At 37.0% G+C, this 22,703-nt stretch overlaps 4 protein-coding genes across 4 annotated transcripts; 1 reads left to right on the plus strand and 3 right to left on the minus strand.

Annotated features, from left to right (window-relative positions):
- Positions 1–7,796: 7,796 nt before the first annotated feature.
- On the plus strand, positions 7,797–13,551 carry LOC103936700 (aconitate hydratase 1). Its single transcript, XM_009346550.3, has 20 exons — positions 7,797–7,996; positions 8,116–8,220; positions 8,438–8,598; positions 8,693–8,785; positions 8,939–9,124; positions 9,220–9,381; positions 9,565–9,709; positions 9,832–9,974; positions 10,050–10,106; positions 10,204–10,283; positions 10,374–10,449; positions 10,605–10,790; positions 11,193–11,260; positions 11,339–11,457; positions 11,548–11,669; positions 11,816–11,914; positions 12,041–12,520; positions 12,678–12,776; positions 12,872–13,114; positions 13,210–13,551. Exons 1-20 carry the CDS (start codon positions 7,993–7,995, stop codon positions 13,276–13,278), a joined length of 2,697 nt encoding a protein of 898 aa, XP_009344825.2. The 5' UTR covers positions 7,797–7,992; the 3' UTR covers positions 13,279–13,551.
- A 1,408-nt stretch (positions 13,552–14,959) lies between these two features.
- Positions 14,960–17,781, minus strand: LOC103936698 (probable prolyl 4-hydroxylase 10). The gene is made up of 8 exons (XM_009346549.3): positions 17,311–17,781; positions 17,143–17,224; positions 16,718–16,815; positions 16,486–16,583; positions 16,169–16,298; positions 15,877–16,064; positions 15,561–15,651; positions 14,960–15,367 (listed from the first exon to the last, which is right to left on the minus strand). The coding sequence occupies exons 1-7, from the start codon at positions 17,517–17,519 to the stop codon at positions 15,578–15,580; spliced, it is 879 nt and encodes a 292-aa protein (XP_009344824.1). The 5' UTR covers positions 17,520–17,781; the 3' UTR covers positions 14,960–15,367; positions 15,561–15,577.
- A 1,607-nt stretch (positions 17,782–19,388) lies between these two features.
- LOC103936711 lies at positions 19,389–20,776 on the minus strand. Its single transcript, XM_009346562.3, has 3 exons — positions 20,171–20,776; positions 19,841–19,971; positions 19,389–19,758 (listed from the first exon to the last, which is right to left on the minus strand). The coding sequence occupies exons 1-3, from the start codon at positions 20,378–20,380 to the stop codon at positions 19,404–19,406; spliced, it is 696 nt and encodes a 231-aa protein (XP_009344837.1). The 5' UTR covers positions 20,381–20,776; the 3' UTR covers positions 19,389–19,403.
- Positions 20,777–21,770: 994 nt separating this feature from the next.
- Positions 21,771–22,338, minus strand: LOC103936697. The gene has a single exon (XM_009346548.3). The coding sequence runs from the start codon at positions 22,253–22,255 to the stop codon at positions 21,863–21,865; it is 393 nt and encodes a 130-aa protein (XP_009344823.1). The 5' UTR covers positions 22,256–22,338; the 3' UTR covers positions 21,771–21,862.
- Between the last annotated feature and the right edge of the window lie 365 nt (positions 22,339–22,703).

The following is a 22,703-nucleotide window of genomic DNA, read 5'->3' on the forward strand; positions in this document are numbered from 1 at the left end:
GGAAGTTTGGCTAATTTTCAAAGCTTCGTAACTCAATCGTTTCTTAAAATTCAGGGCCGGCCCTGAGGGTAACCCAAGTAGGCGCCCGTCTAGGGCCCCCCCCTTGGGAAGGGCTCCAAAAAAATATTATATCCTGTAATTAACATATAAATATAAAAAAAAGTAAGAAATATCATAATTCATTTGTTAGTGCATTGGAAATGTTGGCTTCATTTTTCTTTGGGGTGTTGAGTTTGAAACACAAAGCTATCTTTTAGTCACTAGATTTTTCTTGTTTTTCAAATTTACTGACAATCCATCTGTCCAAATGCATATAAAGTTATAAAACTCAAGTCTCTTTGCAATCTTTTTTCTTTCAACTTCTCATTCTCTCTATTTTTATCGAATGTTTAAACTAACTTCCTATTCTCTCTATTTCTATTGAATGTTTAAAACAACTATCATATGATCTTAAAGATTGTACTTTAAGGTAATCAAAACTTTGAATTTTATATTTTTCTTTTCAATAACTTTTTATTCAATGGATTATTTTAATATTCAATTCGTTAGTGTGATGTTGATTTTAGAAGGAAAAAAAAAACACAAGAGAAACAATTGGCGTTGAATTTATTATACTCGTCAATTAAGTTTTGTTGTTATTTACTCTCTTGATCATCAAGTTTTATTGTTCTTCACTCTCAATCTTAAACTCTTGACTACAAACATTTAGTTCATTTGTGTCTAAAAACATGAATCGTGTAATGTTTAAATAATGTTTGTATATTTATCTTCTTTTGATATTAATTTTTAATGATATTTGATGTGAAAATAGAACTTTTTATGTATTTAGCAATTTTGTTTTATACAAATCAATATACAAAGAACCGGAGATCAGAGAATTTTAGGGCCCTGCTTAGAAGGCTTGCCTAGGGCCTCCAAATTCTCAGGGCCGGCCCTGACCAAATTCGACCCATAATATATCAAAATGAAGATATGAAAGTGCAGAATAAGATTATAACTATTTGGAAGTCCAATGGTTGCCGGAGATGATCGGAAAATAGCCTTAAAGTTGACTGGTCCGAAAGAAAACTGGAAAACTCGCTGGAAACTGGACAAACTTTAAACGTTCATAACTTCTTCAATACTGAACGAAATCAAGTGATTAAAAATCGAAAATCATACTTTTCTTTGTCTCGTCGAGATGTATAATTTTTGTTTTTGAATCACTTGATTTCGTTGAGTATTGAAGAAGTTATGAACATTTAAAGTTTGTCCAGTTTCTGGCGAGTTTTCCAGTTTTCCCTCGGACTAGTCAACTTTGATGCTATTTTCTGACCATCTCCGGCAACCATTGGGCTTCCAAATAGGTATAATCTTATTCTACACTTTCCTATCTTCATTTTGATATATTATGGGTCGAATTTGGTTAAGAAACGATTGAGTTATGAAGCTTTGAAAATTGCCCAAACTTCCGGCTAAGAGCTCCGGAACACTTAACTAAGTTTTTAACGGAATGACCAAAATGATGGATGGTAGACAATCTCAGGGACCACTTCTATTGATTTGAAATCTCAGGGACCAAAGTGAAGAGTTATACAAATCTCAGGGACCATTTTGGCTAATTGGTTAAAAAGTATTCATCTTAGCATCCGAGATTTTATGTTAGGATTTACATTTTTCTAATATCACTTGTATGAGAGTAAGTTTTGGTGCAATGGAAAAGTTGCTCTTTTGTGACGGAAAAGTTACAAGTTCGAGTTGTGAAAACAATATCTTTGCAAAACAAAAGTGAAGCGGAATACAATAGACGTTCTCCTCAACCTTCGCAAAGCGGACGTAGAGTTGTCCTATTTTTTAATATCAATTGTATAAAAAAACTTTTAATGAAATTATGTTTATATACCTGTTTTCTCCTTCAACACTCATGTTTTCATTTTTTTTTCTCATTTACTTGTATCTACCTCTTAATTATTTTTATTTATTTATTCACTTCAATAGCTAGATAAAAATGAGAAAAGCAACAAGAAAATAAAAAGGGTGTCAACTACAAGACAAAAAAATTTATATTAGATTTAGCTCAAAGAAAAGAGTGATGCAATTTGTATGTAAGAGTCCAACGAGTCATTCAAAATGTTCAACTTTGGACAAGCAAATGATAAGCGGTGTGGCTCTGATGGGTTCAAACCAAGCTACCTCTCGAACTCAGTTCAAAACTTGAAATTTGGTGTCTGTCAAAACTTGAATCGTCTATATGTGCTAAGTGTAGTAAAGAGTCTCACGCATGCAAATAAATACTAGCTAGCTTATAAATTGAGCTTGCGTAAAGTTTATTTAAACCTAATTGAGTGTCGAAAGTCTTTTAAAATATCTCATAAGTAATTGAACCATTGTACGGGTAGCCAATACAAAAAAAATTGCTAACAGCCTCTCGCCAAGAACTTATGTGAAAGAGAAGCAAACCAGAAAATCCGAGCTCGGATTGGTTCTCTCTCAATTCGCCTAACTTACATTGTAGTAGTATACCTAAACAAGAAGTATGAACATTCTACTTTTGCAATTTTATTACGTCATTTATTGACTTTTATATACTAGAAATGCATGCATGCATAGCAGTCTTATTTGACGTGGTTATAAGATTTTGTAAATATAAAATATCTACTTGACCAAAAAAGAACTTCTGAGAACCATCTGATCAAATTAAGCGGTTGGAAGAAGAAAACCCAATTTTCTGAATAAGTATACAATTGAATTAATTAAGGCGACTGCTTCTTCTTGCTCTTCGAGGCACGCATGGTTTTTCCCATGCTGACCATCCCACACCCTTCTAGGCTCACAATTAAACTTAAAGCTAGCTATATATTGGACCTTGAGTGTGTGTGGCTTATGTTTGTGTGAGTGACTTTTAACTCTTAATATTATAATTATGCACTTTATACATCGCATTAATATTTAACGTTGTGACTTATAGACGTGAACGATTGTATTTAGCATTTAAACGGTTTTGACTACTTATGATACATCCATTATAATTTTCAAGAAAAATGAATACTACTGTTCAAAAGTCCTGTGTCATGTTCAATTTTGTAGATTTGCAATGGCAGCAGACAACAATAATATATACCTCTAGAAATTAAATCGATCCAGAAAGAGATTTTGCAAGTTGGCGAAAAGATTGAGGAAGTTGGGGTGGCTCTGTCAAGTGTCAATGCCGAAAGTTGTAGATGCTCCATGATGACACCAAGAGAGTTCTGGATACTGTAATCTTGTGTACTTTCATCCAAGGGAAGTGAATATAATTATATAATAATATGTATTACATGCACGCATGTATACATAAAAGATCTTGTAATCATTTTGAAGTTGCAGTCAAGAAAGTTTAAAGTACTTGATGAAGCTAGAACTTTCTTTTCTTCTTTGCCTTTCATTTACATTGCCTTCACCACGAATAAATTATTAAGATCCATAAGTTCGTATGTTCTAGCTTCATTAGAGCACTCAATTATTACTGAAGATGCATATAAGCTGATGCAATACGTATACTATACTAGTTGGTTCTTATATCATTCTCAAAGGAAAGTCTATATGACTTAATATTGATGTAGTACAAAATGGGGTAAATATCTACGAGGAAAGGCAAAGAAAAAGAAGCATTTTAAAATTGACAAAGCGAAGGGACGTAACAGAAATTTACAAATTTGGAGTATGAGTTCTAGTTTGGACCCGTGGTACATTTTTGAAAAGAAAACGACATCATGGGTCAAGCACGCTGCCATGCAATTAAGTATGACAAATTTTGGCTGTCTGAGGCCGTTTTGGCTTCCAAAACACCGTTTAAAGTTTCGTAATAAAAATCGGACCTTTTGGTTTTCGTCCAATTATGTTTAATTAATGTTGTTTTAATTCCTATAGTCCTTTGAGTAGTTCCAAGTAGTTGTAATTTTTTATTTATAAGTCGTTGGATGTAACAATTGTATTCATTCAATCATTAAACAATTTCAACTCTTTGGGATTTCTCTCAAATTCTAGTGGACTCTAGACCTTATTCTTCAAAGGATTACGTTGGTAGCCCTTTTGATTGGTTTGTGTTGCATCAAATATATATTTACGAAGATTGGAAAGTATATGCATTTTCCCTTTGGAAGTAATCAATATTTCTACCCACATAGAACACGTACATAAACTTTTCGTTTTGTATATTTTTGTGTGTGTCAAACTGTGTGATTTATAAAATATGAACTGATATTTTCATTTTCTTTGTAAACAATAGGATAATTTACATTATATTTATTTAAATTGAAGGGTTGTGAATTCGAAAACAAATGTCTGCAGGAAAATATATACCAATGTTCATACACATGTTGTGATCCCTTTTTTTTTTTTTTTTTTTTTTTTTTTTTTACAAGAAACGATAGTGGCATTTCATTGATCATTACAAATAAATACAAGGGTGCCAATTGGGTATATTGTTTTAGTGACCGACACATTGATTTGGAATGAATTTGCACAAATAAGCGATTAATTAAAAACCTCTACACGACTACCACAAGCACAGATGCAGCAATACAAATGTGTCAGTAAGGCCACACAATGTCATTGCTAGAGAGCGAAACCATATAAAGTCACTGTTGAAAGACAAGATCACATAATCATTGCGCAAAGACGAGACGACATCAAACTGTCGCTCAAAAGTGAAACCACATCATCCGCCAAACGCGGCACAAACAAAATCTACGCTAATCCAAAAATAGAATCCACCGATCTTAAAGAAAGACTAAGACACTCTATACAGGCAAGACCACCTGCAACTTCACCACCCTACGAATTTTTTTCCTTTGGCCAATAGATTTTGTGATCTACACCGCGTGCTCTTAATTAGTTGGAGGGAAAGTCATACATGCATGTATTAATGTCAATGCTCTCTCACGATTTCTTAATCTTATTTCTTCCACTTGATGAATTGGTGGTTAAGCTAAACACTGACCCTTGATCATGACAATGATCGTCCAAGAATTTGTGACACAATTAGTCAATAAATTGTTAATTGCATTATAATCAGGTCCAAACCTCAATAATAAAGAATTAATATGTAGATTAATATTCAATGACACTTAATTGTTGGTTATCTTTCAAGGCCAAAATTTGAAACAAATTTCCGATTTATTTGACATAAAATCATGTGACATTATTATTTTACTTAAATCATAAATGTTAATTGTTCTTTATTTTTTTTTATTAATATACTTTAAAAATAGGAATTGCATATCATGTTGCCTACTTTTATTACAACTTGTGAAATAATCCACTATTTCTAATGTGAATCCTCATAAGAGAGATATGGTTGGTTGATAACGTAATCTAATCCATGCATGTAGTAATTAGGTACAAGAAAAAAATAGTTAAATGACCTTCATATCACTGTGAAAATCTACCATATCTTTTACTGTCCAAAGTTAAATTGAGAAATTCTTTACTCAACTTAATATGTATCAGATATTTTCACATTGGAAATGTAATAAATATTCTTATTTCTTTTTGTAGTAAGAATTATTGTTTGTACGGTCTTAAAAGCAAAAATAAGACTGTGTACGATAGACGTTCTCTTCGCCCTCACTCCCTCCCCCAACAGACTTTCGCAAAACAAGAAATCTCGTTGGCTTGGAATCGCCACTTTTACAGTCGTAAAACATTGTCACAAGTTACAAATTCATGCTTCCCTTGCCAAGTCCAAACAATGTCCTATTGCCCACTCTCTGTCTCGTGAAAAGGGGTCTCTGTCTCGTGAAAAGGGGGTTGATCTCCATGATGTGAGTATCAATGGCTATAACTCTTTAATTTTCTATCACTATCTCAACTTTTTTTTTTTTAAGTAGAAGCAATATTGTACACTAATTTGTAATTAAAAGTGGGGATAACTGGATATAAATCCAATTTTGTGAGCCATTAGTAGGATTAGTCCACTCCATTGAAATAGGTCCAATAATTGAGATTCCACGTATGCTTATTTGTGGTTTATACCATATTTACCCCTTAGACTTATGAATTATAGTAAATACACAAAATTTCTTAATTATGGGATTATTTGTGGTTTAACTAATTCCTTAATTGTAGGATTAGCTATAGGCATATAATCACCTCAACCCCCAGTCCGTTTCATCCCCCCTCCTTCCCTTCTTCCAAACAATTCTCTCTGTTAGATCATGGAATCAATCCTCCTTTTTTTTGTCTCTTCTTTTCATGGGTGATATTTTTGTGTTCTTCTCTCTAAATTCGTTCCTTTAATGGAGATAAATCATATCATATTTATATTTCTATGTTCCGCTTCTTCCAATACAATAGGTAGTTTATTTTTGTTTTGCAGGTAGATTATATCTGCTTTGTAGGTATAAAGCATTTTTCTTCCTATACAATAGGTAGTTACTAGATTATATCGGTTTTGTTTTCTTCATAAATCGTAGGTAGTTACTAGATAATATTTTAGTTTAAATATTTAAATATTCAAAATTTAAAAACTGAATAAATGATAAAAAAAAAAATTTAAAGAAATTAAATATATTTATCTGAAGGGGCAAAATTGATATCAAAATATGTAATTAGATAACTGGACTCAGTCCCAAAAACTACCTATGTTTTTGGATCTAGATACAAAAACCCCTTAAAAGTGAGTGGGACGGTTTTAACAACCCTTATTTTTGCAGTGTCTTCTAACTTCGGAGATATTCGCGTTGTGTCTACATTTCTTAAAAGTACGATGGTTGCACGTAATAAGAAATGTATATTTGAAAAAGATAATCACGATTACATAGTATAATCACTTTCAGATTAGAGAAAGACAGTGATGGTTGAGGTAACTTGTCATTAATGGTTCTAATGCAAGTTTCTTTAATTTGGTTGTACTTGCTTTTCTATAAGGAATTAAACAATTAAAGAGGTGGAAAACAATATGGCAATTAGTAGCCACTGTATTAACCATCTTTTGCTCAAAATTAGTTTACTTCGACATTATTTGCCTTCTTATATGTAAGAAGCTATTCTTACGTTTTGTAAATGCAAAATAACTCATTGATTCATGTGTTAAATTGTGATTTTTCTAATACATTAGGAGCTAATATACCTATAACCATACTTTGCTCAAAATTAGTTTATTTTGACATTGTTTACCTCCTTCATCTGCAAGAGTTATTCCTACATTCTGTAAATGCAAAATTACTTATTGATTCACGTGTCAAACTGTGATTTTTTTTATTTTTTTATTTTTTTCTGATACATAAGGAGCCAATATACTCTATGACCATATTTTGCTCAAAAGTGGTTTATTCTGACATTGTTTGCCTCCCTTATCTGCAAGAGCTATTCCTACGCTTTGTAAATGCAATAACTCACTGATTCAAATGTCCAATTGTGATTTTTCTGATACGCCAGTATATTCCATTTATATCATAAAATAAAATAAATAAAAAGCTTAAGCAATTTCGAACTATAAATAAAATAAATAAAGTATAGGAATTTCCCAATCCCAACATTTGTTTTGGATATTTCAAAAAATTAAGACCTCACAAAAAATGAGATTAATATCCCACCCAACCGCAACCCAATTTGTTCTAAAAATAGCAAAAGGCATCAAGATTCTTGAAGGCCGTCCACTTCCAAAGGATCCAAAGGCCCATCTTTTGGCCTTATCATCACTGACCCAAAAGTCACCCAACCAACAGTTCAACAGCAAATCATAAGAAATTTTTTATCATAACAGGTATGCCTTTTTTTAAATTATTAATTTTTTAAAACACATATCTAACTATTTGTAATCTATCGTTAAAAAAAAAAAAAAGCGGAATCATTGCCCTTCCACTATCAGGATATTCATCGGACCAAGAACACACGACAATATCAATAACAAAAAAAGAACTCCAGATAACGTTGCAAGTGTTTTCCCCTTCCTCCTTCACTTCACTCTCTCGAATCGTCGGCCCGAGTTCGAATTGAATCGAAACCGAAAGCTCGGATCTTTATCGCTAAATGGGTACAGTCACTATCCACCAGCTCGATCTTTTAATTTGTTTTATTTTCTTGATCGGAGCTTTTTATTTATTTATTTATTGGTTTTTAGTTTTAATTTTTTATGCTTTGGGGTGGTTTCAGCGTCGGCGAATCCGTTTCAGAAGATACTGACGGCGCTTGAGAAGCCGGACGGCGGCGAATTCGGCAAATACTACAGCTTGCCAGCTCTCAACGATCCAAGAATCGGTTTGTTTGTTTCTCTGGTTGGTTTTCTGTATTTTCTGTTTGGTTGCCGAGAAAGTGTGGGTAATGAGTAGAAAGTTTGAATCTTTGTGGTTTTTGTTTGTGGAAAGTAGTTGCTTTTGGATTACTGCAGGGAAACAGTGTTAATTTTGTTTATTTCACTTGAAAGTGTGAAAATTTGTGGTGAAATTTACTTGGGTATTGGTGTTATATGTTGCAGAGAAGCTGCCATTCTCGATTAAGATCCTTCTTGAATCCGCAATTCGTAACTGTGATGAGTTTCAAGTGAAGAGTAATGATGTTGAGAAAATTATTGATTGGGAGAACACTTCTCCCAAGCAGGTTGAGATACCATTCAAACCTGCTAGAGTCCTGCTTCAGGTAAATCAGTGTGTGGATTGTCAGTCTTTAAATTTGAAGTTATCGCAGTTTAGCGTTACATGGATTATCAATGTGTTGTTCATCTGGTTCTCAGGACTTTACTGGAGTACCAGCTGTTGTTGATCTAGCTTGTATGCGTGATGCCATGAACAATCTGAAGGGGGATTCTAACAAGATTAACCCATTGGTGAGCTACATAAATGCGTGCATTGTTGCTTAACATTGGCATTTCTTGTTTATAATAACTTGACTGTCTTTCCGGTTGCATTACACGCATGCCATTTTATTTTTTCTTTTAACCGTTTCAAAGGGTATCAATGTTGGCTTCTAATGAATATAGGTCCCAGTAGATCTTGTCATTGATCACTCGGTTCAAGTAGATGTTGCAAGATCAGAAAATGCCGTGCAGGCAAATATGGAATTTGAGTTCCAGCGAAACAAAGAACGGTTTGGTTTTCTGAAATGGGGATCAAATGCGTTCCATAACATGCTTGTTGTTCCTCCTGGATCAGGGATTGTTCACCAGGTAATTCGATCATTTTGGGGAACACAAATTTGAATCTCTAATATATTATTCCAGGATGCTAACCTAAGATAAATAAATTGAAATGCTGATTACAGGTTAATTTGGAATACCTTGGTCGAGTTGTGTTCAACACAGATGGCTTGCTTTATCCTGATAGTGTTGTCGGGACAGATTCACACACGACTATGATAGATGGATTAGGTGTCGCTGGCTGGGGAGTGGGTGGTATCGAAGCAGAAGCCACTATGCTTGGCCAGGTAAAGAAGTGCATCCATGGATCCTTGCCTGCTTTTTCATGAATAACTTGATGTGTTCTTTTGATTTTGCTGACCCTAGTATTTACAGTACAACTTGAGTTTTATTGTGGCACATTTCTCACTTTCTTATCCAGAACTATACATTTACTCTTTTTGTTCGTATCTCTCGTTTCTTCTATACAGCCCATGAGCATGGTCCTGCCTGGTGTTGTTGGGTTTAAATTACTAGGAAAACTGAGAGATGGTGTGACAGCTACTGACTTGGTTCTGACAGTAACTCAAATGCTGAGGAAGCATGGAGTTGTTGGCAAATTTGTGGAGTTCTATGGTAAACCAGTACACTTAATCATATTATCTAGTTGTACTGGTGTTTCAATGATAGATGCTCCAGCTGCTGCTTGGTTTGCGTTTCTTCTCACCTCAGATGTTGGCCATTGCTTTCTTTTGCAGGGGAAGGCATGAGTGAATTGTCACTAGCAGACCGTGCGACTATTGCCAACATGTCTCCTGAGTATGGTGCAACCATGGGCTTCTTCCCTGTGGATCATGTCACCCTGCAATACCTAAAACTCACAGGCAGAAGTGATGACAAGGTAACTGCTTGTTTAAACACTGTTTCATTTATCTTGTCCATTTGTTTGTATGCTGAAATGAAAGTCACCGTGCAGGTCGCTCTGATAGAATCCTATTTACGGGCTAATAAGATGTTTGTTGACTATAATGAGGTAAAATATAAGCACCCACCCACTACGTTTGGGACCTTTCTATTTAACATCTTCTGTAATGTTGATTCTAAACTTCTGAATATTTTTCTCAACACAGCCCCAGATTGTGAGAGTGTACTCCTCCTATCTTGAGCTAAATCTTAATGATGTGGAACCATGCATATCCGGTCCAAAGAGGTAGGATTTCTTTGTAACTCAAGCTAACATGCACACTTCATTGGATTCAATCTTTTGTGACATGACACTGAGAATAATAATGCTTTCTAGGCCACACGATCGTGTTACTTTGAAAGAAATGAAAGGGGATTGGCATGCATGCCTTGACAATAGAGTTGGATTTAAGGTGAGAAGTGCTATAATTTAACTCAAATTTTCTTTCAGAACTGCTTGCAAACTGTGGGGCTCATTGATGTTCCAGAATTTGATTACTTTATAGATTAATGCTCACTTAAGAAAACCTTTTCCCGAAAAGCTTATGTTTCTTGCAATGTGTTGCAGGGTTTTGCTGTGCCAAAGGAATCTCAAAGTAAAGTTGTAGAATTCGATTTTCACGGAACTCCAGCACAGCTTAGGCATGGGGATGTTGTTATTGCAGCTATCACCAGTTGCACAAACACCTCAAATCCTAGTGTAATGCTTGGAGCTGCTTTGGTGGCCAAGAAAGCTTGTGAATTAGGATTGGAGGTTGGATGTCTCTAATTATGGCTCATTTCTCATGTCTGTGTAATCATTTATAGGAATAATAATAAATAAAATGAAATAAATTTACAAGAAGATTGGTATACTAGGATTGTGAACAGAATGTTGTGGACATTGAATTTCGTGTCATATAAAATGCATTACCATACAGTTGAGGTGGAATATTCAGACAGAATGACTCCATTTCCACTTTGCCTGCGTGTGATTAACAAAATAAGTGCCTGCATTGCGCAAGATTACTTGCTGCCCCACTGTTTGTTAGTCTACTGATTACTTTTGATTTCACATAACTGAAGGATTAGTTTTATCTCTACATTATATAACATTGGCAAATATAGTGATTATTTTTATTAACTATCCTTGCATTATTTTTGTGCCTTTTATTAGGTGAAGCCATGGATTAAGACAAGTCTTGCTCCCGGTTCTGGGGTTGTAACCAAATACTTGCAAAAGAGGTAATTTTTGGAATCTCTATTTTTTGGAAAGATACGCTACGTTTGTGATGTATACTTAAGTCATGTATTGTTCTGCAGTGGGTTGCAGAAGTATTTGAATCAGTTAGGGTTTCATATTGTTGGGTATGGATGCACGACATGCATTGGGAATTCAGGAGATATTGATGATGCAGTAGCGGCTGCTATTACAGAAAATGGTAATATTCTCTATGGTTTGGGCTCATACAGATACTACTTTGTGGAGTCTTACATGGTGACTAAGTTGTTGATTTTCTGCACATGTACAGATCTTGTAGCTGCGGCTGTATTATCTGGAAATAGGAATTTTGAGGGTCGTGTGCATCCCTTAACAAGGGCTAATTATCTTGCTTCTCCTCCCCTTGTTGTTGCCTATGCTCTTGCTGGAACGGTATGGAACTCATAGATTCTTGCAGACAGTTGTTACTCTTTGTATCGAGTTATGTTGTATGCATTTTTATGGCACTCATCAGCTGATTTTATGCTTGTAAAAATTTGACTTTTAGTGCAGTATCTCATTTGTTTGCAATGCTGCAGGTAGATATTGATTTTGAAACCGAACCAATTGGGGCGGGAAAAGATGGAAAGAAGATATTTTTCAGGGACATCTGGCCATCCAATGAAGAAGTGGCAACAGTAATTTGCTCTACTATCTTGCTATATAATTCTATAAGATTTTGAAAAGATGTGCACAGGAATAGTTTCTACTATTTAAGTCAGAGGGATCGGAAATTCATATTGGTCTTGTCGTGCTGTTTTCAGGTTGTGCAATCAAATGTGCTTCCTCATATGTTTATGGCTACATATGAAGCAATCACCAAGGGAAATCCAATGTGGAATCAGTTATCTGTACCATCTGGCACTCTTTATGCCTGGGACCCAAAATCAACATATATACATGAACCGCCATACTTTAAGGATATGACCATGTCTCCTCCGGGTGCTCATGGTGTGAAGAATGCTTACTGCTTGCTCAACTTTGGAGATAGTATTACAACTGACCACATCTCACCAGCTGGTAGCATCCACAAAGACAGCCCAGCAGCTAAATACCTTCTGGAACGTGGTGTTGATAGAAGAGACTTCAACTCATATGGAAGTCGCCGTGGTAATGACGAGATTATGGCAAGAGGGACTTTTGCTAATATTCGGCTGGTCAATAAGTTTTTGAAAGGAGAAGTTGGTCCCAAAACAATCCACATTCCCACTGGAGAGAAACTGTCTGTGTTTGACGCTGCTATGGTAATGCCTTTCAATCTCAACTTTTACTTAGGTTATTGAATAATCATTTTAATTCCTCAGGAAGGTTTTCCTTCGTATTGGATGTTTAATGTTGATGCTTTCGACCCTGACCTAAACGTGCAAATTGCAATGTTGACTCCTTTACTTTTATTGACAGAGGTACAAAAGCGAAGGACATGATACGATTATTTTGGCTGGTGCTGAGTATGGAAGTGGAAGTTCTCGTGATTGGGCTGCAAAGGGTCCAATGCTATTGGTATGCCCTCTAGCAGTATCTTAATTATGCATACGATTCCAGTATATGTTTGCCTTATATCTAACGAAGTCTGTTTTAAACATAATAATTTTCAGGGTGTGAAGGCAGTTATAGCAAAGAGCTTTGAGCGCATTCACCGTAGTAATCTCGTTGGCATGGGCATCATTCCGCTATGTTTCAAGACTGGGGAGGATGCTGACTCTCTTGGTTTAACCGGCGAGGAACGCTACACCATCAATCTTCCCAGCACTGTCAGTGAAATTAGACCTGGTCAGGATGTCACAGTAGTGACAGATAATGGCAAGTCCTTCGTATGTACACTACGTTTCGATACAGAGGTAACACACTCCATCACCCTTCGCTTCTTTCGTATGTTCATTGCCCTATCAAGCTCGGGTTGCTTAAAATTTGGCTTGTTCCGTCTTTCGTGCAGGTTGAGCTGGCATATTTCGATCACGGAGGCATTTTGCAGTATGTCATCAGGAATCTGATCAAAAGCTAGATCAACAACCACTTGACGGGTATCGACAATGCCGGTGCAGGTCAACATTGTACCAATTTTTCCGCTCAAAATAATCAACGTGTTTCAGCAACAATACGAAGTTGTTTCAAATCCCAGCGCTGACGACCCCAGGCCCCAGCTACATTATAAATAAAGGAATATTGGTGGGAATATCTGTTGTCTTAGAAAAAGAATCATGTTTTGGCAACAATACGACGTTGTGAAATTTGGTTTTTATTGGAGGTGTGGATTGTCAATGCCACTTTGTTTTCAGCTTGCTACGCATGCACACAAATTTCAAATTTCCCAGTTTTTGTTACTAGTATGTAGGGTTACATGAACTGCTGTCGGTCTATATCATGGAATTATCCGCCATCGTATTAGGTCATGCTTGTTACGTAGAGAACTAGACTACTAGTGCCGCTCATACTAATCTGTTACAACACGATTGGGACAACAGATACGTATTTGCAACTACAAGTCATCAAATAGCGATGTCACATAAAGTCATTGCGAAGGAGCAAAACCACATGAAGCCGTCATTGGAAAACAAGGCCGCATAACTCGTCGCTCAAGATAAAAATCACGTCCAGCCATCCATGTAGCACGACCACAACACTAGCTGGGCGAGACAACAAAACTAAACTACAATGAGAAGGGACCCGCTAGTCAGCTCATCAAGCCACAACTACCTGCAACATCGTCACAACCAACTTGAAGCTCAACGCAGCGGACCTGCCATATCTGACACACCACTGCCAAGCCGGAGCAAGGGCCAGTGCCGCCTGAAATTTCAATTAGGGTTTTGTGGGGGGAGGGTCGGGGAGAGAAAGGGTCCGGGACTGAAAGTTTAGACACCAACCTCTTACGAAAAATCCATGTTCTCCGTTGATTCCCCGTGAAATCTGGTGATTAAAGCTAGTATAGTCGAGTATTATTTCAAACAAAAGAGAGCGGGCAATTGGCTACGGTGGGAGGTGCGAGATGATAGACTACGCTCTCCACAAGGGTTTAGCCTTCGGAATTAGTATATTCGCCGTCCTTTCCGAACGCAACCGACAGTTCTACTGGTAACTGGAGCAGGTTCTTGAAGGGAGGAATAGAGGACCGCCATGACTTACAGACCGCACGGAATCTGGTAGTGTTCAGGCGGTTTCCGATGTTCGCTAACAGTTCGTGTGGGATATTATCTGCACTACTCGCCATGTCAAGGATGCTTGTATTGTACGTCTTGGTGTTTTCTTGGAGGAGGAGAAGGAGCAGTGTTCTTGTGGACTAGGGTTTTTGCCTATCGTGGTGAAAGCTCAACTTTTATGTCCTCGTGTCCTAACGAGAATCGGAAAACTTTTCAATTCAATATCCTAAATTAATTTCCAGTACTATATTCATCTTCACTTGAAATGTGTTAAGTTCGAATCTCGTAGATAACGAATTCGATACCAAATTAGGTTGTCCATTATATGGCTTAGCGGAACTCCTCCTCCCTTAGCGTAAAATATATCTTTGTACTAAAAAAAAATTCCTAAATTAATTAATATTCTTGTTGTAAGCCTAAGGGAGGGGGCCGGCGGCAGAGAGTGCCAGAGATAATTTGAGAATTATGCGATATGATTTATCATCCCGTCTTTATTTGTAGCAATAAGGAGAGAGTCTTGCTCTCCGAGGAATAAAAGATGTACAATGAACCATCCAAAATATGTCATAACGTGAATGAATTAGTAAACACGAATGTTCAAAAACATATAATTAGTACATGTAATTTTTTTTATTTTCCCTGAACATCTCTTGCTGTTTCTTTTCACCAATTCAACGTTCTAAACCTTCTGGGTTCTTACAGTGGGAATTTCCATCAAAAAAGAAAAAAAATCGAACTTATTTCATTGAGGCGTTGCGATAATAACAAGAATATAGAAGCTCTTGAACAAAAATTGAATTAGTAGTAGAGCAGCTGTCGACTGTAGTAATCAAAATCTAAGGCATGCAGGCGCCGACCTGTATACTTCGTTACAAATGAGACTTGAAGCACAGGTACAAAAGCTCTGGCTTGAGATATTGACAAGTACTACACCGACGTAAGAACTTGTATAACCTGCCAATCATTGAGAAAATGATACATATAATTTAAGTGCAGAAATAGCATATAACAGCATAACCCGAACCAAGCCATATATAAGAACAAGAGCATGGAGCAAGTCAGTGGCAGATTTTGGGAACTTTGTAGCTTCACAGAATGCAGAAACCTTAAGTACTGTTAGTTATCTATTTTGGGTAAAGATAGTTACCTTTTGTATAATATAGTTCAAATAGTGTACTCGCTGACACGGATCCATTTAGTAGATGACCACTTATTCCCCTTAATCACAGGGCATCCGCCTGAAATAAACATGAGTCGAAGTTAACTCAGAGGTACTACAAGTCAGCATACTTGTGAATAAGTAATAAAAGTTACAAAATTGTAATGCAGAAAGGTTTTAAATATGCACAAAATTCAAAAAGGAAGTGCAAATAAACAAACGACATTTTCCATATGGGACATTTTAGGATGACGTAAATCTGGAATTGATGCTTCACAAAGCTAAATATCAAGAAGTTACTAACCATGTAAACTTGAAGGATCTAGACTTGCGTCAGGCCTCATGCTCCAGAAAAGCAGTGCATCGCCCATCTTAGGTTTAACTGAAAGTCCTTTTTTACCGCATTCAGATAGCTCATTCCACCAAGGCACAGAGCTAATATTCCCTTTGGCAGCGGGGAACACAGTCTCACCCCCTTCTTCAACATCTGAGCTGCGCCAAACGGGAGGAGAAAACATTTGCGAAGGATATAAGTGGGTCTATGATGTAGTGCATCAGAAATGTGAGTATTTAGGCAGCGACGCGAGGAAACTTACAGGTACATAAGAACCGTAGCTATACGTTGGCCTCCATTCTTGGTGTTAAAGTCATCTTGAAAATAGTCAAAGTGAGGTTCATACTTCTGTCCAACTTCATAGTGGAGAACCTGAAGCCCCTCCCCCTGTTCTGTATTTGGTTTAAAAACTAGCTTGTGACTTTTACGAAACACACATAGCTACACTATTAATAGATGAATATCCTAAAGATTGTATCCCACAGAAAGGTAGTACCTCCAACTTCGAAGGCAAAAGAAAGCATTAAAAAGCACAAGAAAAAAATCAATAAGAAGGCGGATATGTGCTCAACAGCATACCTACAGGTAAAAAGGTGAAATTAGCGATTTTTTTCTCAATGTTCCTGATAATTTTATCGCGCCCTCGTACCAAAAATGTTCCAGAGCTCGTACGAACCCTGCATACAACAGGTAAAACAATTGTACCGCACATTAAGGCGTAAAGCAAGGGAATGAAAAGAAAAACAACAGATTTTCCCTACTACATCTTATAACTGAAATGAAACGAGATAACTACGTGCGAAATAAAGACCTGCTATCTCTGCTCTTTCCAGTTTCACTATCAACTACCGATGACTTGTGCATAGTCGGTTTGGCAAGATCGATTAGGTATTCACATTCCTCCTTGGTCTGCCAACATTAGCCAACCAGGGTCAGATTCCGCCGGCCTTAGATTCCATCGAATCCCGGCACTTATTAAGCATTAATTTCTTCCAAAAGTAAATGCAATGCAATTACCCATTACAAATAAGAAATTACACACAATTATTTACTCACTCTATATACAATGCAAGATACATTGGCACAATTATTAAAAAAAAAATCCACGACTCTCATGGATTGCTCAATTCAGCAACTTGAACAGTAATTACAAAAATGCAATCCAAAAATTTCAGAAAAATCATAAATTTTCAATGAGTGGGAGAATTAAAGGCAGCTCAGCTCAACTCAGCTCACCAAGAAATTGTGATACACAAAAGCTCTTGGCTCCCAAGAGATGGCTTCGACCCACTGCTCCCCTGTCTCATTTTCTTCATTCCTAACAAACCCACAAAATTCAATATAATTACCAAATTACCAACCGAATCAATCAAAGCAAAGAATGCAAACAGACTCGTCGCTCACCTCTCGACGCTCTGCCGCAAGATCGAGCTGAGATCGTTGGCTTTGGGGGAGCTGCCGGAGGAGCCGCTGGGGACGGAGAGGATGCCGAGGGCGAGGAGAATGAGGATGACGAAGGTGAACATGACCAGCAAGGTGAGGACCAGCGTCGTGGACGAGGCCGTCGACGTTTTGCGAGCCGGAAGGCGCGAGTGCCGATGCTTGACAGCCATTGTTGCCTCTGGGACAAGGAATTGGGGATTTGAGATCGATCGGATTGGATTTGGGAATCGGAACAGCAAGATCTGAAGATCTGTGTGGAGAGATTGGATCAGAGCATCGAATAGTCTCTACAATTTTCTAATATTAAACGCGCTTTTGTTTTTGATTTGTTTTTTAAAAAGATAATCAACATGTAGTGTTGCATGTCTATCAAAAAAAATAAAATAAAATGTTTGACATTTTAACGTGGTTGGATAGTCTGATATGTTACATTGCATCGATCAACATTAATATAAGCGACTTCAACACGAAGATATGGTTGTGAATACTTAATGGAAACATAAACGGTTGTCGTTAGCACCAACGTTTCAAAGTCACACTTGCAGGGAGATTGGTGCTAATTGTGGTAAATGGTGCATGTCAGTCAATTTGCATCATTGGTAAGCTAATTTGTTTTAGTCATTTGAGGTAAGACGATATATTTTATTGCGCACGAGATGCTAGCATAATTATATTGAGAAAAGGATTTTCGTCGGATCTTTTTTTTGGAGATCCTAATGATCTTGTGATCGTGACCGTTCATTGTATATCGTACGGTTAGTTTTCATTAGTTACTATTTATATTTAATTTTAAAATATTTTCTGATCGCACAATGTACGATAAACGGTCACAATTACAGGATCCTAAAATCCTTAGACGGGGATCATTTTCCATTATACTGAAACCTATTGTAAATTGATTTTTAATGAAATCTAAAAAATTATTATTGAAATCTAAAAATTTAATTAATGAACAATCAAGAAATTAAACAGATTGCTTTTAAAACACTCGCTGAAAGAGCACAGGAAAAACAAATCATGCATAAACGCAGCGGGAATGGGATACTACACAAATATGTTCACACCAGACTGTCTTATGTTAAACCACGAGAATATGACCGCATGTATCAATCCTGTTTACAGCGGAAGTAAGCGGGAGAATGTCTCGGCTAAAGTTCAATCCTGTATATATTGATCCTCGTTGTCCTTGAATTCGCACTCAAGTTCTGTAAATGCGTCCCCGAACTATTTGTTGCTTTGCTTGGAGGAGCGCTGGTGATATGTCTTCGCCTCGTATAAGTTGGTGATCAATGAACCTGTCGATTCCCTTCTTGATCAAAGCCTTGTGTAAACGATCTGTCAAATTGGTTCGCGCATCCTCTCCTCTAAAGCTCGAAAAGACGTCGTATCTCCACGAAGGAGTGCTGCTAAATGAAGAAGAAGAGACAAGTTGATCGGCCATAGGAGAATTAAAGCCAGATAAACTGAAGAAAACAGCCTCTCAAAGAAGTGGAATATGCAGTATGGTATGGTCAATGGACTCTCTCTTGTTATATCAGTCCTTGTGTTTTCTTGCCACGCACTTCTATGTTTCAATGTGAATGTGGTTGGTTTGAAGAAGATAAACTTTTCTGGCAACTTCACTTCAAAAGTGATTTTTATCATTTTTTTACTTACTATCTTTAAATGTGGAGAGGAACTTTCGTGGCAACTTCATTTCGTTGACAGTGATTGATCTTTCTTTAATGATGCGCTCATTTTTTCATCTCATGGCACATACACGATGCAATGCAACATGATGCTACTATGTCCATTTGTCAAACCAATCTTGCATTTAAAACGTACAAAATACGCAATTAACTTGAAATACTGTGCACTTTTAGATTATCAAGTGATTTTCTTCACCCCTTTTTTATTTTTGTACTCATGGTTTCATTTCTACTTAATTAGAGGTTGGCTTTGGGGGAGTTGCCGGAGGAGACGCTGGGGGGATGGAGAGGATGCCTAGGGCAAGAAGAACGAGGAAATAAATGCTTTTAACGACTTGAACTATAAGCCTCTTGGGAGAAAAAAATTTATTCTTGAGCTACCAATCTAATTTTTTGACAAAAAAAAAAAAAAACCAATCTGGTTTGGACTTTTGAATTGAAGTGTAATTTGTGTTCTGAAACATAAAAGATTGCCCAAAGCTTTGCAATCACAGCTCCACACCAAAATAAATATACTTGCAGAGGCTGTAAACCTTCATTTGAACTGAACCATCTGATGATCATCAACTGGTCTAAAACACACCAACAGAAGTAGGGTAGAGCCGCGCAGGCGTGTAAGCGAAACAATTCGGAGCAAAATGTGGAAGTCTGCCTTTTCGGAGGATCCACGGAGGACTCTATGGCGGGTTGGTTCAAGTATGCGTGCTTGCTTTTCGTCCACCTGCACAAATATTTGTTCAATATCTCTGTTAAGAAAAATTGAAAACTTAAAAGTGCTTGACTAGTTGAGAAAATTAACTAACCAGTCCTTGATTCCAACACGAATTTCGTTGTCACTCGCCTTCTCATTACTGTCGTTGGCAGCAGAAGAGCTGTCCTTATTGTCTTTGCCATCGTTGTTCAAGGACTCCTCGAAACGTCTGTAATCTTCCTCCTATACACCATACACCTTCAAAAAGTTAAGCAAATGAAAATGCTACGAACTACTCTTTTGCATATGTTTCTGATCCATATGTCTCAGCTCGATAGCTCTTGACACATGATCACGTGATGAGTAAGACTGAGAGAAAGGAGATATATCCTCGGTTACACTGAACTTTTTTCTCTTAACAAGTAATTTTAAAGAATGTTACCGAGAGATTGAGGGCTCGAATACATGCTGCGGCCTTGATAGCGGCAAGGAGATGCTCCTCTTCGTTAATGCGCTTCTGACACCAGAACCTCGCGATTTCTTGCTTTGTCACGCTCTCCGGAACAGCCTTCTTATCCCAGAACCTTGGAAGTGGCGGTGGTGGAGGTGGCGGCGAGAGTGAATTCCCCTGCTCGATTTGCTTCATCTTCATCAATCTTTTCGGCTAATCGAATTGCTGATTTTTCCTTTCAAAGTTGTAACAGTATAACATTAAGATTGCAAAGTGGTGGAAGAAATAATACGATTGAACTTCTTGGATATGGAACTTTCAGGTACCAACGCAACCCTCTAGGGGTAGCTACTCCTCCAACCTAACTTTCAAATTTAATGCGACTGATGGATTTGGTTTTCCAGGCACATTTCCCAGTTCTGCTTTCTAATACAAAGGAAAATTGAGTGGTAGTTGCACCTTGAAATTTCGAGTAAGATTCGACAACTCTTAGCTGTGTTATTATTTTATAAAATGGATGACATTGTTCAAAATCAGAGTATGCTAACGAAAAAACTTTGAAGACTATTTTATTAAAAGAAAAATAATGAAACAAGAATGTCAGGGACGATTACAAATTGTAGGCTACATTTTGACTAACTTGTTATCCATATAGTTACAAAGTAGCACATATACAGAAAACTAAATCGATCCTATTAGGCAAAGAAACAAAACTCTAATTCTAACTAATCATGTCCAAAAAACCAAACATTAAAAATAAAATAAATCTAAATACTAATATTTTTCAAGAATGATGACTTGTCATGAATCTAACACCATACCCTACGGAATGATGTCGTCACACCGAAAATTTACTTCCGTTGAAGTTTGGACAGCAAAGCCCCACAAGTCATGCATCAATTAAAAATTGAACAACCATAACAAGCCGGCTACCCAAAAGCCTCCACTAACTAATTAACAGGTGTTAATTTTGTTGCTACCTAAGATTTAATGGTATTTCTCTACTTGTAAGTGATAGGTCTTAGGTTTGATTCCCGCCAAATACAAATTTAAACCGCATTATTGTGAGCTCATTGTGAGGTTAAACTAATCTTCTCTCTCTTACTATAGATAATATCGTTTGTTAAAAAAAAAAAAATTGTTATATCGTTAATATGTGATCAATAACGATAGTATAGTCGGTATCGATAGTATATTGTAGATATCGTTGATGTGGTCGATAACTATGGTATTGTAGATGTGGTCAATAACAATGGTATAGTCGGTATCAATGGCATATTGTAGATATCGTTAATGTTCTGAACTTACCGTTGTAAATACATAATTTATGTGTTACTAATATGTCATCTGCAAGTGCATTTAACCGTAATATTTCATTCGCAACTGCATTTAACTTCAACGAATAAGGAATATTATGATTAATCTATTCCTAATGATCTCTTTAATTTAATAATTATATTTATGTTCTTCAATCCAGATCAAATTCCAGAGCTCTTGGGATTTTTTTTTCCAAAATTCCCAGAAAAACCCACCTCAATTTTCACTTATTTAATCACAAATTCTATAAAATCTTCAATCACAACAAAAAGTATACAATCAAGAAATTATGGTCGCAACCCATATCATTATTCAGTATACAAAGAAAATCCCAAAATTACACAAAAACAATCGCGACAATTCCAGCTAAGTCCCAGACGAAACGCGAAGGGCTTTCGTCTTGAACCTATACCGAGCAGCTCGAGGGATCACCTGGCTGGGCCCCATGTGAAACTGGCCGGGACTGTCAGTCATGGGGGGCCCATCGTCGTAGACGTGGCCGACGAGCCGCCCGCAGCCGTTGCACTTGATCTTCGTCCTCGTCCGTTGGATCCCCCAGTAGTTTCTGGTCTCGAAGAACGGCCTGATCTTGTCCTCCTTCTCGAACCGGAACTTGGTGGTGTCGACCGCCGCAAACGACACCGTTCCCTTGTTTCCGGCCTCGAAGAAGAAGTCCGGAGGGTAGAGGTTCGCTGCGGAAAGGTTCAGGTTGGCTCCGCACTCCGTGCAGGTGTAGATCGTCGAATCGGAATAAGCCATTGGCGGAATTGGGAAATGGTGTTTTTGCTGCGTTTTGGCATTTATATGGTTTCGTTTTGACTGGAAGTTTCCAAAACCGCGTTTAGCCGGCAAGGAAATTTCAGAATTGTGGAAAATCAGGTGGGCCCCAGCCAAATATGCAATGGGTGATCCAATTGGAAAATACAACCCGACCCGCTATTGCAGGTAAATAAAAGTTGGAGGCATCATATTACAGCGAATTTTCTAAAATTTGATTAGCAAGTATTTGGATCTTTGAGCAAAAATTAGTAAATCTTGGTTTTAGATAAATTGAAGTATTTACTTCCCTATCATGCGTTTTCAAAAGCAAATAAAGCTTATTACGGGCTTGCACAAGCCGCGCAAATATTATGGGTTGGTTTGAGAAGTGTTTTTAAATAACTGAAAATATTTTTAGATGAAATGTTTTTTAAACCAATCTTAGTAA

This window comes from the organism of the source record quoted next, unplaced genomic scaffold, assembly GCF_019419815.1.
Source record: "Pyrus x bretschneideri cultivar Hongxiangsu unplaced genomic scaffold, Pyrus_bretschneideri_v1 Contig8, whole genome shotgun sequence".
Taxonomy (NCBI): domain Eukaryota; kingdom Viridiplantae; phylum Streptophyta; class Magnoliopsida; order Rosales; family Rosaceae; genus Pyrus; species Pyrus x bretschneideri.